Below are 17,417 nucleotides of genomic sequence, written 5' to 3' on the forward strand. Positions count from 1 at the left end.
CTTACTTTCCAGAGAGTCTTAGTGTTCAAATTCTACATACATGTGACCACATGTGCTTTTACTTTGCCCTCATCAGCCGCTAACCAGAGGTGATGACACAGTTTCGGTGGCTAAAGCGGGACTGCCACCCCTGGCGCCACCAGCTGCTATTGCTGCTGGGCAAAGCAATAAATAGGATATAAAAAAAAAAATTACCTGGCATATTCAAGCAGAGGAAAAACACTGTTTTTAACTTTTTCATTTTTATTTTTAACTTTTTAATTTTAATTTAAATTTTATTTATTTTTCTCTTTAATTTCCCTTTTTTTCCTTCCTTTCCCCCCTTCCTTCTTTTTCTTTCCTCCCTCTCTTTTTTTTTTCCAGAGCAGCCCGAGAACGGAAGAAGTGGACAATATTATTGCTAAAGACGATATATATATATATATATATATATATTGCTAAAGACGATATATATATATATATTGCTAAAGACGATATATATATATATATATCGACGATATATATATATATATATATATATATATATATATATATATATTAAATTTAAAGGAGATTAGAACAATAGTCTAAAGAGCAGAGTGTATTTTAATGTATATATTTTGCTAAAGACGATATATATATATATATTGCTAAAGACGATATATATATATATATATATATATATATTGCTAAAGACGATATATATATATATATCGACGATATATATATATATATATATATATATATATATATATATATATATATATATATATATATATATATATATCGTCTTTAGCAAAATTCGGATACGAGTCTACATTTTGTCTCATTGGCATTTCATACGATGTGTCACAGGAAATAGTAGGAGGATTCACAGATTGTTGACTTCCAACTTTTTCTTTGGGCTCTTTTTTGTTTCTTCTTTTTGTTTTCTGTTTTTGTTTTTTTTATTTTGGTTTTTATTTTTTCGAAGATGTGTTTTCATATATTTGTAACACTTGCTGGCACTTGTCTTCATTCGTTGTTGTTGAAATAATAAAAGTAATACAAATGTTAACCTTTAAAAGGAAAGAACTTTATTTGCCTTTTTACATTTTGTAATGAGTACACCTCTTGTTAATAATGTTCACTGGCAGCACACGTCTCGTTGGTTTCGGGGCTAAGAGTGTACTGCCTACCCGCCTGTCATGCTGGCTAGGGATCCAATATTCTCCTATCAATTCACGGAGTGTTTTTTTTTTTTTTTTTGAAAGTTTAATAATAAATGTATTCATTATCTTTTTTTTCCATGTGACTCTCCCACCTGAAGTTCTTGTTTTTATTTTATTTTTCTGCACTTTTTCAGGAAGTAAATCATCAGGCTTTGTATTTGTATTTTGAGTGCATTTTTGTTTATTTTCAATGTAAGGTTTCAAACGGTCTATTGAAACTTGTGTATGCGTGTTTGGGTTAGTTTCTATTAAGAAATATTTGGGTGTTCGTTCGAGTACCATGTAAGGACCTAAATAGAGTGCTTCTATCGATTTTCGAACGCGGTCTATCCTAATCCAAACTTTATTACAGGTTTGAAGTTGATCTGATGATTTTCTTATTGATGTTTCTATGTTTGGAAAGTCTGTCAGATCAAATTTTGCCATAGTTTTATGCAGTTCTCTTGTAAAATTCTGTGTAATTGTTTCTGCGTTTTCCGTACCTATCATTAGTTATGGTGATAGCATTCGTGCACCTGTGACCGCATAAAAAGGGGGAAAATTGGAGCAGTTGGGCATACTTCAAATTCTAAGGAGGACTATTGGTAGAGCTGAAATCCAAGATTCTTTTTGGGTCATTATAGCCGCGTTAATAGTTCTGTGGTTTCTTTCTATGAGTCTGTTGCATTGCGGATGATAGGCTGTCGTTCGTAGCCTATAAAATCCAATAATTTTTGATAGTTCAAGGAATAGTTCGCTTTCAAATTGTGTGCCTCTGTTTGTTATGACATGGAGCGGGACACTAACGCGGGTAATTCACGTGTTTACAAAAGCTTCTGCTACAGTTTGTGCTGTAATATCTGCAATGGGTTGTGCCATTATCCATCGGCTGGTTCGATCTATACATGTTAAAATATACCGACATGGATTGATATAAGGATTGTTGGGGGTAGTGGTCTAATTATACCAATGTGTACAATATGGAATATGGAATCTTGATGATGGTATTTCCAACGTTTGTACCGGTGATTTTGTATGTCTGCATATTTTTGCTTGTTGACAAGATGTGCATGATGCACATAATTCTTTGATTGTTTTATCCATATGTGGCCAGTAAAATCTAGCCTTAATCATTTTGATTCCAGGATGTGATACTGAATGTAAGCTGTCGAAGATAGATCTTCGTAGTTGATGTATCACATAACACGAATTTAAATCTGGGAAGGACTGTATTTCGGTGTCTGACTTTTGTGCGTCTGCCGGTGCTGGGAGGTCGAGCATATCTATTTGTACAGCAATCTGCAACTATCTTTTGATTACCCTTCACATGTCTGAAATTAATTCTGTAATAATTGCTAGCTGACTTTGTTGTCTTTCTGATTTTGCAGGTTTTAGATTGTGGAATGCACCGCATATTGGCTTGTGATCTGTCCGAAGTAACACTTCGCGACTTTCTATGAGGTGGCGAAAATGTAATACCGCTAAATATGCTGCTAAAAGTTCACGGTCGAAAGTGGAATATCTCGTCTGTGTTGTCGTCAGCTTCTTTGACAAAAATCCTATTGGTGTTGGAGTTCCATTTATGACTTGATATAAGGCAGCGCCTACAGCATATTTGCTGCTGTCTGTAACAAGTTGATACTGTGTACAAGTTGGTTGAGGATTGGATGATTCTGTTGGCTCACCAAGTATTTTTACAAAAGGATTGTTTTTCCAAAGTATTTAAGATGCTTAATCCTCTAGGTGTTAGTCACATTCTTTCAGATAGGGGTAAAACTAACTTCGCAAATCCTGGTATTAATTTTCTGTGAAATCCTACCATACCGAGTAATCTGCGTAAGCTTTTAGAATTTTTAGGACACGGAAAAGATTCTATTTCTTTGATTTTATTATCAGTTGGCTTGATTCCTTTGGAATTAATTTTGAAGCCTAGGAAGTCTAATGATGTTACATTGAAAATAGATTTCGATAATGATATTTTAGGTTATTTTTTTGTAATATTCGAAAACTGTTTCTATACGACTGGGTTTGCTTTTCGTCGCTGAAGATTAAGACATCATCTATATATAGAGACATCATCTATATATATAGACATCATCTATATATATATATATATATATATATATATATATATATATATATATATATATATAGACATCATCTATATATATATAGACATCATCTATATATATATAGACATCATCTATATATATAGATATCATCTATATATATAGATATCATCTATATATATATATATAGACATCATCTATATATATAGATATCATCTATATATATATATATATATATATATATATATATATATATATATATATATATAGGCATCATCTATATATATATAGACATCATCTATATATATATATAGACATCATCTATATATATATAGACATCATCTATATATATAGGACACGGTCGATATCCCGAAAAATCCTGAGAGATGGAGATGATGAGGGACTCTGGATAGCAGTTCCTGGTTTGTGTTCGGTTTATGAGAAAGAGAAAGAGAGGGGATAAAAAACTATTATTTTGGGGGAATAGTATTTTCGTCCTAATTCTTGGCTTTTAGGTCAGTCCTACATATTTTTCTTCCGCAGCTTTCTCAGTTGTCTGTGTCAATTTTGGTCGCTGTAAAAGTAGATTTCAGTTGATCTTTAAAACGGGGTTTTAGTGCCCCACTGAGTCAAGTTCCAATACAGAACTTGCTTAGGTAGGCGGTTGTCAGGCATTCAGGCAAAGTATCCAGCCCAGCGTAAATGGTGTCTTATTATTGTGGTTTTTATGCCTTCCATCCCTGAGCATAAGGTCGAGTCTGTCCTTGTTTACGGTGCTACAACCTGGATACTCACCAAAAGATTGGAAAGAAAACTAGACGGCACATACACCCGTATGCTACGAACAATATTAAATATATCTTGACAAAATCATCCTCGAAGCAGCAACTTTATGGCAACTGACCTGCCATATCTAATATCATCAGAGAAATACACTTATGATTTGCTGGTCATTGTCTGAGGAGCAAACATGAATTGGTGAGTGATGTATTGCTATGGACTCCACGACATTGACGCGCAAGCAAAGGACGACATAGATCCATGTACATCCTATATATATATATATATATATATATATATATATATATATATATATATATATATATATATATTATTGAATAGCACGGAGTTATTCTGTTTTACAATTTTCCTTTTTATCTTCTCCAATCTCCGAATAGTCCTTTTTGTGTTCTTCTCGAAATTGTATATGTTGGATCCATAATCGCGAGCGCTTTCGACAGAAGTACTTCTATCATCCTCAGGCATATTGTAGAAAGTAATTGTAAGAGAGAAATAGCGACAGCTAAGACAGAATACACTGAAACCATCAGAAAACGCATCGAAGTACAGAAATTAGGAACCCGTGATTTTTGGGAAATCTACAACAGTGTAGTAAATAATGGGCAGTCAACGATTCCCTCACTATCAAAAAAATTGTGAGGTTGTTTTCACGGCAACCGAGAAGGCTAACCTACTTGCCAGTCGGTTTGCCTCTAACTCCACATTGGACCCGGTACTCTATTCCCTCCCTGACTTACCTTTGCGAACAGACACCACACTAGATGATTTGAAAATCATCCCTTCTCATGTACATGGTATCATAAAAAACCTAGACACTTCAAAAGCATGTGGACTGGATCTCATCCTGGCTGTGCTAGTAAAAAAATGCTCCGCTGAGGTTGCTCCAGTACTCTCCAAACTTTTCAATAAATGCCTAAACGAATCTTGCTTTCCTGACTGCTGGAAAACCGCATCTGTGGTACCAGTATTTAAGAATTCTGGTGAAAAGAAGTGACCCATTAAATTATCTCCCAATTAGCTTCCCTCCGCTTTTCGCCTAAATATGTGAGTCCTTAGTTAATCAAGCCCTAGTCCAACACTTAATAGCTGCTAAACTCATGACTGACAAACAATATGGATTTAGGCAAGTATGCGTCACAGCAGACATCCTAACTGTAATCTCTGAACGTATATACCGCTCACTAGACAAAACAGGGGAGGTTAGAGCGATAGCCCTCGATATATCTAAGGCTTTTGATAGGGTGTGGCACGATGGTTTTCTAAGGAAAATTAGATCATATCAATAGAAGAATACATAATGTAATTAAATCTTTGTTAGATAAGAGAATAATCCAGGTTGTCCTTGACGGTCGTACATCTAAACAATATTATATAAATGCGGGAGTGCCTCAGGGGTCTATCCTTGGCCCTTTATTATTCCTGGTATTCATAAATGACTTCTCTGGTAAAATTGTTTCGGAGATAGGTATATATATATATATATATATATATATATATATATATATATATATATATATATATATACTAGCAAAAGTACCCGTTGTTGACTGGGTTCAAAAACAGCCTACAGAAAATGGACTCTGATTTATGAAAGTATGATAGGTTATGAAAAGGAAGGGGTGTAAAGAGATAGCTTCGAATTTGGGGGTATCAAAACCAAAGCAAAATACGATGAAAGTAAAAATAAAATAGATAATCCCCATAATTTATTATACCATACCTGTTCACACTGAAACACTTATCACAATATTCTGTGGATCTATATTAAAAAAAAACTTGTTAAACTTTGTGACATATTTCCATTCTATGGGGGTCAGGTGCGAACGAACAACCCATAATTTTATTATACCATTTTTCTTCAAACTGAAACATAATTATCAAAGTATACTTACGCAGATAGATATGAAAAGTCTTTATTAAAGTTTGTGCCTATTTCCATTCTGTGGAAGCCAGGCGCGAACGCAGACCCCACAATTTTATTATACCATCCCTATTTAAGTTAAAACATACTTATCAAAGTATTATTATGTACATCTATATCAAAAACACTTGTAAACGTTTTTTTTTTTTTAATTTTTTATTTCCATACTTTGTGGACTAGGCGCGTATGCAGACCCCACAATTTTAATGAATCATCATTATGCCAGATCAAACATACCCATTCCTGTGTCTCGGTACATCCTCTATCATTATATGTGATCAGTTTTCTATAATAGTCAACCATATAGGAGCCTATTCGTGACCAGACACACACACACACACACACACACACACACACACACAGCTTCATATTATAGATATATATATATTACTTTTTATAACATCCGGATGGGAGTTTTATTATTTTTATTTATAGATTCCCGCATGTATGCTTTTATTTGAAAATATATAATTGTTTTCTAAAACCCCGAAATTTCCAAGTTTTTAGACATTTTTAAAGTGTGGGGATTTCTTAAATATTTTACTTTATCGATAAAGTGAATTTAAATTTATTTTTAAATAATGCATATTCATAAGAAGAAAATATTTTAAAATATTAAACTGTAGCCCGTAATATGAATCGTACAGTTAGTTTTTTTTTGTTTGTTTTTTTGTTTTTTGTTTTTTTGTAGTAATTCTCTTTGCTTTCTTAATCTGTAGGTTTCTGTAAATCTGCTTTTTCTTTAATCATTATTGACAAACACTTTCAAGGAATTAGACTTTAGTTATTAGAACCTTAATAATAATAAATAAAAAAAAAAGGATGCTCTAAAAAAACGTTTAAACACAGAAAAAAAATACCATATGTGCGTTCAAACCGCACTGGGGAAGACAATTATTTTTACTTGCGGAATGTAATATATTGCTGCTGGATATTCTGTGGACATTCAGTGTGAATGGAGACCCAGCGATATTATTGTAGCCCTTTTGTTAAAACTGTAAAAGTAGTTATCTAAGTAATCTGATTAATGTGGTGTCCGAATATATCTGGTTATTACAGTTTATCTCCAATATCCTTAAAGGAGTCTGTGATATATTTCCATTATATGGACGCCCAACGCGAACGGAAATCTTACAATACCATTATACCATCTTTAGACAGAACAGATACTACCCTTGGATCATAGCCAGAAGACCAGGAGGCATATAACCTAATACGAACATTAAATTAGCGCATCAAAATACTAATAATTTAATGTTCGTAGTATGTTATCATCTTCTCTCCTCCTTATTAATAAATAAGATCTCCCGATCGAATAATTTATAATCTGGAAACCGTGACTCATGTACGTACGTTAAAGGTAGTACAGCATTAATATACCGATCCTGATTTTGTCCCCAACTAAACTTGAAACAATTTACGTTATAATATTAATCATATTGTTTAAACTTTTTTGGTTTATTTGTTTGTTTTTGTTTTCTGTATTCTATATAATTTTCAGAAATTATGTGTTCGAGCAGCAACAGGTCGCCCAGTTAGCTGTGAATAAATGACTGTAACGCTGGAAGATTATAAATTTGTGCATATTCCATTGTTCCGTTGTTCTGTAATTCCGTTAATCCGACTTTTTTTTTTTTTTTTTTTTTTTTCAAAATCCGTTCATTAAACAAACTGATGGCATGCCACGCACAGGGTTATGTGTTGGTCACTCCGAAAACTAGTCTTGCCGTAGTTCCGTCTTATGACTTTGTCTAGATGAAAAGATGTGTTTAACCAAACAAATTTTCATTCTCGAATTTTAGAGTGTTATTGCTTTTTCAAGTATCACTTTTCGATTATGTCAAATCGATATTTGATCATGTCAAATCGATATTCGTTCATGTCAAATCTAATATCGCCAATAACTAATGACTTCCACTCGAAATTGATATCACTAATAGTTTTCACAAGAAGGTCGCATTCAACATTATTCTTCTTTGGTCATAATGTGTGTGTGTGTGTTTGTGTGTGTGCGTGTGTGACGCGTGTGTGTATGCGTGCGTGTGTATGTATGCGTGCGTGTGCGTGTACGTGTGTGTGTGTTCGTGTGTGTGTGTGTGTGTGTGTGTGTGTGTGTGTGTGTGTGTGTGTGTGTGTGTGTGTGTGTGTACGTGTGTGTGTGTGTACGTGTGTACGTGTGTGTGTTCGTGTGTGTGCGTGTGTGTGTTCGTGTGTGTGTGTGTGTGTGTGTGTGTGTGTGTGTGTGTGTGTGTGTGTGTGTGTGTGTGATATTAAAAGTCATTCTTTTATAAATTTCAGATCGAATCTCATAAGAATCAATTCCGAAAGCAAAAAGATCAATATTCCATGTCTAAACCTTTTTAAAATAATTATTTAAAAAAATTGAGCTATAAATAAAATCACTGATCAGTTATATCACGCTATGATTTAATGCCAATTTCGGAGCAAAGAAAATTTGATATCTTCTTCAGGATCTGTTTGCAAACTGAAAACAAAATCGAAAATTTATGCACTGAAGCTATCGTAAAATGTTCAGAGAAATATCCGAAACGTTAATGGCGAAATGGAGATAACACAGGCCAAATTTGATTCACATAAAGTTCAAGATCAATGATCTAGATTTTTTCCAGAAACCACGTATAAGTTTAATTTACTCCGAGTGTACATGTTGTTGCACTTAAAAAAAAAAAACTAAATTCTTTTATTATTTAACAATTAATGATATCATTAAAACACTACCGTGTTTGAATATATGGTTAAGTGGCAGTTTTAGTCATTTAGAACTGCTTTAAGGCTTCACCGCTCACTAATTTTTCGACCAAATTTCAATCAATTATCACAGTTTATAGATCACCATCTCAGCTATATTGTGAAAAAAATTTTTTTCAATTTTCGTTCAGTAAAACAAAAGTTATGATTAATTTACTGGTGTTCAAAATCGTAAAAAAACGTAAGGAGGTGAGCGACATTTTTTATGACTGGTTTCCAAAGCAACCACGTCGCTTCAGCGACTAGTGTTGCTAATAATTCACTTCTGTCGCGAAAAGAGAAATAACAAGTGAAACAGACAGAATGAAAGTATGTTATGTTTATGGGGGTAAAAAATAAGACTGAAATTAAACAAAGGACAAGTGAATTTATTGGAAGCCTGGAAAAATCATGGATTACAATAGAAAAATTCAAGCATGAAAAATAATATGGTTAAGCTTAAATATGGAAAAGTAAAAGACTAGTTGTTAAAACTGGAAAAGAAAAGGACAAGATATTCTAGTAAAAAATATAATAAATTTTTAACTTAAAATATTGCAGCATTAAGATTTTTTTTAAATTCAATTTATAACATTATATAATCAATCGGGAGAATGAGGAAATAAATGGCGTTGTTACAAAACAAAAAGGGAGTCTAGTTATTACTTGTCCTATGTTCCTTGCGACGTACTCTGCTACTACGTGTTGGGTCTATGTATGTAAACGTGTGTACTACGTTACACGTTAAGCTTTAGGGTTCGGTCTACTTTAGTATTTCATCTAAAGCTGGAAGGATGAGGATGACGATGATGATGACGATGATGATAATGATGATGAGGAGGAGGGAGCAGAGAAGGAGGAAAGAATGTTCTATTGCTTCCCCAAGGATAATAGTGAAAGTAAAGCAATAGCCTACCTCTCTCTTTTCCAACAAAAGTTGAGTATGAAACGCAGAGTCCATGCCACTAACCACTGCGCTAACACCAGCCTCCAATCTCAACAACATCATGAAATGGCCAAAATAGATTGGTGTTAGAGCTGGGAGAATAAAGTCGACAGAAAGATTGAATAGGTGGATAAGTAATATGAAAACTAAAAAAATTGAAAAAAAGACGAGAGAGAAACAGAAAACTAGAATTAAGAGAAGTTTATTTTTTTTTTTATGAAAACTGTCTCATGGATTCAATGTTAAACTCTATGGCTTCCAAGTTTGGATATTCAACCACAGTTATAATTTTTTTTTTCTGGAGTGGCTTAAAATAATCCCGTTAATCAATCGTTCATTTCTCCGTCTGGAAAATCTCACTCGTCACACAAGTCCTGCCTTTGCACGAAAGGAACATCGCAGATCAGTCGCGGCTGCAACCGTTTCTCTTCTTTCATTTTGAGCCGCTGTTTGATGCGTGTTTGCGTAGATTTCACGAGCAACGGATCAAATCTTCAGAGAAATTGATCCTTTACTTTGAAATACAAGATTTTATATCTTCCAGAGTTTAGTGTAAGTTTCAACAAAAATCAGATTCAAATGTCTGTATTGAAACTATTCAGCCGCCCCATGTTCTAGACACTTGCAAGTAGTGTTGGAACGTTTAATCAAAATCGGAAACCGAAAAAAAATCAGAACTCTTTAAGTATTGGAATCGGAAAAAAAAAATGTGTGTCCACGTTCCAATGTCAAAAACGATTCTTTTAATTGTTTTAATTTGTTTGTTTTTTGTTTAGAACTTAATTTATTCGTACTAATGATAAAATAATATTTATTGATTTAAAATCAATACCAATAAAATTAAAATCTATAGATTACCTCCCATAAGTGTATTTTTATATTTGTGCAAATATATGCATATGTTATATGGATTTTTAGTATAATGCAAACCCCCCTCCCATAAAAAAATTATATTTAGAAATTTTAAAAGAATCGGTAATTGTATCAGAATCGGGAATTTAAAGCAGATTTGGTAATTGTATCGGAATCAGAGGAAAATATTGGAATCGTCCCATCACTACTTAGTTTGGTGTGAGTTTTATTCTGGCATATCAACCTTTGGCACTTGTCCCGAATTCTTTCACTATGAAAAAAGAAGAAAGTAAAAGTCGTATGCTGTATGTATCCGTAATGGAAAGAAAATTCCATACCCCAAAAATCATGTAAATTGATAAAATAGTTTTATTTTTATAAAGAAAATCATTTTTAAGCAAATTTGAGTTTTTCCAAAACCTCGCTTTCCCCATATTAAGAATGACTTTCTAAAATCTTGCCAGTTTGAATTATTTGTCAATCGTCAAACCGAAAGTGGCGAAGGTTTAAATTAAGGCTAGTCAAGCGAAAAGAGGGGATGACTTTCGAAAATATCGGCGAAAAAAAGCGATCACTCCCCGTAGTGTCCAGTTGAGGGTTGAAGGAATTAATATTTTTAGCTGATTTTTCGATATTTGTCGTCTGAAGGGTCGCGCATCAAAACGATACCGACCTCGTGGAAATGCGTCGCCTCTGTCGAAAGTTTTACGCAGACATACATACACACATACATACAAACATTTAAACAGACTGGTGAGCTTTATATAGACTAGTTTGGGTGCCCGGCGTTGCCCGGGTGTTTGGAGTGTGTATTGAGTAAAAAAAAAAAAAAATAGTAATAGCCAGGCAGGATCGAACCCGTACCGCAAAAGAGGACAAGAACGTGAAAAAAAACATGACGTCCTTGTTGTTGCGCCAATCGCCAAACCGGAAGTGACGTAGGTTTAAATTAAGACTTGTCAATCTAAAAGAAGGGGTGACTTTCGAAAATATCGGCGAAAAAAGCGAACCATCCTTGTAGAAAAGTGCCCAGTTGAGGTGAAAGAATTAATGTTTGTGGCCATTTTTTTGATATTTGTCGTCTGAAGTGTCGAGCTTCAAAACAATACCGATCTCGTGAAAATTCGTCGACTCTGTCAAAAGTTTTAGGCATACATACATACATATATACATACATACATATATACATACATACATATATACATACATACATTTAAACAGACAGGTGAGATTTACATTATAGAAGATGATTTTTTTTGCTGGGAGCATCTTTGATTCCTTAAAAAGCCAGATTTTTCTTCAATAGATCAGTTGAGCCGCAATCCACGAACCAGTGTCATCGGCGACCCTTTACAAGGCTCGTGCCTGCTGGCATGGCAATTCACGTATAATCACACTTACAAAGTGCCACACACACACACACACACACACACACACACACACACACACACACACACACACACACACACACACACACTGACTGAATCCTTTCATTCTCGTCAATCAAAACCAAACTTACTCAATGAAATATTCCAAACTTCATCACTGAACTCTCTTCTTAATACGAAATCAAATGAAAATTGACTCTTATGAATGAATTATATATGTCACTCTAATGATTATGACGATGATGATGATGATGGCCGAATCGACAATTGCGCTTAAGTCTATTTAATTTCAAAAACAACAATTTTTGTCATTTCTTTTGATCTAACCACTCGTTGGTGAAAATCGAAATACATACGCGGCTCATCATAAAAATATGTTTATTTTTATAAATATAAGCTTTTAGTTTTCAGTGACAGATTGACAAATCTAATGGCGTGCGTGACGGGATTGGCGGTGGTGCTCTACAGAAGACTATTGCTAGCACTCCTCTCGTGTCGTTGTGTCGACTCTCGCCCCTCCTCCTTTGCATCTATTTTTATTTGTCCCAGATGACGACAACATTCTGATCTGCATAATTTCGCAAAAATTTGGTTACTCGCTGACCAGGGATTTTGCGTCCTAAAATTTGGCCTCGCTTTGATATCATCTCCCGGGCTTTGCAAAAACTTGTAACCGACCTTTTTTTGTTTGCCGTCGCTCGAGTACACGAAGATCCCGCACGTGACCTTTGGCCACATTTCCTGGCCAAATTTATTGTTTAACCTCACTCCCAGGGATCTGCTTTCAATAAATTATAATTGATTGATTTGAGCAGAGCAGTTTTGACTACGATTTCCTTATCCCTGTAACGTACGGCTCTTAATTAATCGATTCAGGTTTCTTTGATATTTTAACTAATGAATGCTTCCTCGTTTTTACAAGAATTATAAAAATTTGTACGAACATTGTAGGTTTTTCCTCTGTAAACTTCCATTTTAAACATATGTAAAATATCTCTTTTATGAATATATGTCTTTTGAACTCATTATTTTGTTTTTTATTATTATCGTATAACATGTCTCTCGTTTTTCTCACATTTAATGGTAAATCTAAATATATTTATGAAAATAGTTCTCTTTAGGATCCGGCTCGTCCTAAAAATACTTCTCCCATTAAAAAACACTAGAAGTAACACCCCAAAAGCTATTAGAAATATGAATTGGAGAGGAGAGGGAGTCGAATTTTTGACGACAGAGAGAGAGAGAGAGAGATAGAGAGAGAAAGAAAGAGAGCATAGACGTTGAAAGTTACGGTTTAAGTTAAGAAGGGTTGATACGAATTGTGCGGTATTGGTGAAAAGGAGTCCTGAAAATTTTTCTTATACTTAATTCTGACTTTTCTACCCTTCGGCTATTGATTTTAAACTATGTTTGCATGACGAGCATGCGCGTAAGCACTCAAGAATTGTATCCCAATGTATAAGACGGAACTACCCACGAAAATGCGTTCGTCTAAGGGCTATAAAAAATGAGTTCGTCCAAGGGCTATAAAAAGCTGAAGTTAGAGTCATACGGAGAGAAACTTCCAAAGTTGTTCTGGTAACATGTCGTGCTGAGTCATTTTGTTCAGGATCGTGTTCGATTGGAGCTGTTCGAGTTCAGAGCAACAAAGTTGTTCGGGATCGAGTCATATCGAATCGTCAGGGGTGTTCGGGTTCGAATCGATGGAATTGTTTAGGATCGTGTCGGGTCCCGTGGACGAAATTGTTCAGGGCCGTGCTGCCGCGTGTGATAACATTTTTTCTCTCTCTCTTCCCTCGTGAAGCAACAATTTCTTTCAATTTTTTTCTTTTCTTTATTTCAGCCGCAGTTTCCGAGCACAGTACTCGAACCTGGCACCACTTTCCAGGAAACAACTTGGTTCAAGTTTGGAATCACATCTGCCAAGATATAATCAAGATGGCATCTGCGAGGCTTAGCGTCTTTAAGCATTAAAATCTTTTCTTTTCTTTATTTGTTCAGCTTATATTAAGAGATTTGAACGTTTTGTACAGCGATTGTTTTTGACGGATTCTGCCATGCATCAAATGACAATTTAATAAGTTGGTAATTTCTATTCATTTAATTTAGAATTATTAACTAACGGCCGGCGACGACGATGTGAGAAAATGTTTTCTTTTAGTTCAGTGGCATAAATGAACAACAAATTACTTCCTTTTTAATTCAAGCTAGAAATTACTTTCTATTTGTTGCCTCAATGACTTTTGTCGGTTTAAATATTTGACAACTAGCGGGGGTACCCGGCGTTGCCCGAGTGTTTGTTTCCGGGACGGGGGGGGTTAAAAAATGTTATGGTAGGTAAGTAGGAAGGATCAAACCCGGAGTCATGAGTAAAAGTAGGAAAATAAAGTGTGAAAAAAAAAAACATCTGCAACGTTAACAGTTCGGCCACCAAGAAAAGTCCATTCCAGTTGTTTAGGAAAAAAAAAAAAAAAACGACTACGGTAGGTCGGCGCGAACGTGAAAATATAATGTGAATTGTCCAGCACGCTAACCACTACGCCACAGAGCACTGCAGCTTAGTTTAGTGATTTTAAATAACTTCACATGAAAGAACTACGAAGCCAAACCGGTATTCTCTTCTCAACTGTTCCTTGTGAACGATCCCCAAACGGTGTTAAGTGGTGGCAGGGGGAGGAGGAATTTATAAGAGAGAAAATATTTTACCACTTCCATTGATCTTAACCGATTTCGGCCGTGACTTCTCAGCAGAAAAAGTATAGAAATCTAAGATTATCGAGGAATTTGAGAAATAATAAGCCTATAACACACCTCAGATATTGTTCTGCCATTTGTGCATATTATATTTGCATGAAATATCTTGATTTTTAATCCTATTAAGGTCAAAATCAGACGGGAAAAATGAGTTCATTTTATTTATATAGAGATTTTGAATTTCGAATGTTAACTATAGCAAAATCAAGTCAGTCATTTTAATGTACTATCAGGTTAACAAGAAAGTTCTTGCGGTTTTTTAACTTTTAAATTCAAATGAACATATCTCGGCTCAAACAAAAATTTATTAATCGAAATAAGTAGTATCAGAATCAACACACATTTGCCAACGCAAAACAAATGTATTTATAACGTAAAAATCTTGCGTTCTGGTGGTGACGAAGTAGCTAAAAGCGTTTTTGATATCGGTTAGGTTTTTTTTAAGCATTTTTCACGCAAAAAGTTGTCAATACGCTTGAAAATGTTGTAGTCGGTAGGTGAGAGGTCTGGAGAGTATGGCTGATGAGGCAGAGTTCTATAGCCCAATTCATTTAACTTCTGCAGTGTCGGTTTAGCAACGTGAAGTTGGGCATTGTTGTGGAGGCGAATTGGACCTTTTCTGTTGACTAACGCTGGGTGTTGTTGTCGAAGTTTCTGATGCATTTAATCTATTTGTTGACAGTACTTCCCTGCCGTAATGATTTCGGCTGCATTAAAAAAAAAAAACTATAATAGATATGACAGGTCGCAGATCACCAAACAGTTATCAGTGCATTTTTTGGTGCAATTCTGGCTTTGGGAAGTGTTGTGGAGCTTCGTAGGCGTTTACGTACTGAACTAAGCGTCGCCGGTTGTCGTAAAGAACCGACTTTTCATTGCAAGTCACAAACCGGTCGAGAAACTGGTCATTCTTGTCGCGTAAAAGAAGGGAAAATGACACTTCATAACGGCGTTTCTTTTGGCTGTCGTTCATTTCTTGAGGCACCCATTTATCAAGTTTTTTGTCTTTCCAATCTCTCTCAAGTGATTGGAAATCGTCGTATACGTTACGTCTAATTCGGAAAAAGTTCTCGAACAGTTTTACGTGGATTCGCTTCGATTAAGGCTCTTAGTTGATCGTTATCAACATCCGATGGTCAACCACTACGCTAATCATCTTCAAAACTTTCATCGCCGAAATTTATAAAACCACCATTGTGCTGTGGTTCCTGGACCAAACCCTTCATTAATATTGCGAGCTGTTTCAGCAGTTTTTCGACCTAGCTTGAATTGATATTGTCCCCATTATGTATTCGACGTTCTGAAAAGACATGCTTGTTTTAAAACGATTGTAATTTTAAAAATTAGATGGAGAGAAAAACGCTCTTTGAAATTATATATAAAGTAAAGGTATTATAAAGAAAATCTATTTGAAAATACAGCATTTGAAAGCAAAATTAAAAAAATTCCGCAAGAACTTTCTTGTCAACCCAATAATAACAGATTTTAAAAGTCGTTGTAAGATTAAATTCTGCATTACGTTGTAAATTTCATTTCGTTTGCTAAGAATTTATAAGAAACTACCTTTTCACTAGTTTTGTGTTGAAAATTTGCAAATTGAGATACATAGAAATCAAAATAAATAATATTTCTAAATAGAACAACTAAAACGATTCTATTACAATAAACAATTAATAAAATAGAGCTAATTTTTAAAACAGATTTCCTTTAAATGAGGTTACTCATTGAATGTAGATTTCTTTTGAATGAATATATAGATAGAAATCCTGCTGGAATAAAAGTGTATAAAATTCTGTTTTCAGTATGAAAATTAATTTGTAAAACAGTGTACCTTTTTGTACATCTATATATGATGGGCTCTCCCGTTGATTTCGACGTATGAGGTTCGGACAACCCATATTTCTAAAACTCATTTATGCTTTTGCCTCTGATGACTTTTTAGTCCAGCAAGGGACTTGCAGACAAGGCCACAAATAGAACATGAATGTGGATTTAATGCTGCAGATATTGGTTCGGCTGGTAGTCGTTTTGCTCTTACTCTGTTTTCCTTCAGTTGCCTTAAGCTTTCAGATTGAAACCTCTGGAGACCTTCAAAACACCTTGATCTCCATCCTTTTCGGTCATTCACCTCATCTTCAAGACTCCTGTATGGTATGTTCACTGCAGACAAGTTACTCTTCAACTTGTCCTTGTACTTAAGCCAAGGACGTCCGACAATTCTTTTACCACCCTCAAATTGACTGTACATTGCAATTTTTGGAGTTCTGTCATCGGGCATCCTCAATACATGACCAGCCCACCGCAATTGCGATTGAATAAGGAATAATTCAATGCCAGATATTTTGCATTTTGTGAATAATTCGGGATTTGATACATTGTCGCGGAGGCTAAGACCACATATGGAGCGTAGACAGCTTTTGTAGAAAACGTCCAGCTGATTAATGTGATGTCTGTATGGAGTCCATGACTCAGATCCATAAAGAAGAATGGAAAGAACAACAGCACGGTAGACAAGGATATATATATATATATATATATATATATATATATATATATATATATATATATATATATATATATATAAAGCAAAATGTGTGTTTGTGTGTGTGCTTTTTTTCTGTATGTCCGGCAAAGGCTTTTTTGGAGCAAGTTCTTCAGGGGGGGGGGGGTACTATGTCTTAGAACTTTTTATATACTCCTTAGATTATAATATCTACGATTTACGAAACGACGTCGTAAATATCTTTTATTTCAGCGACTTTTATCTTA

At 34.7% G+C, this 17,417-nt stretch overlaps 1 protein-coding gene across 1 annotated transcript in view; it reads left to right on the plus strand.

Annotated features, from left to right (window-relative positions):
* Nucleotides 1–15,374, plus strand: part of LOC145255597 (galactose mutarotase-like) — a 2,088,268-nt gene extending 2,072,894 nt beyond the window's left edge. Inside the window, exon 9 of the mRNA XM_080114082.1 lies at nt 13,738–15,374. Within this exon, the coding sequence (XP_079970208.1) occupies nt 13,738–13,827 (90 nt within the window). The 3' untranslated portion in view covers nt 13,828–15,374. The remainder of the gene's footprint in view (nt 1–13,737) is intronic.
* The last annotated feature ends 2,043 nt before the right edge of the window (nt 15,375–17,417 follow it).

This window comes from Euprymna scolopes, chromosome 31 (genome assembly GCF_053919585.1).
Source record: "Euprymna scolopes isolate OS-2025 chromosome 31, ASM5391958v1, whole genome shotgun sequence".
Lineage (NCBI taxonomy): Eukaryota > Metazoa > Mollusca > Cephalopoda > Sepiida > Sepiolidae > Euprymna > Euprymna scolopes.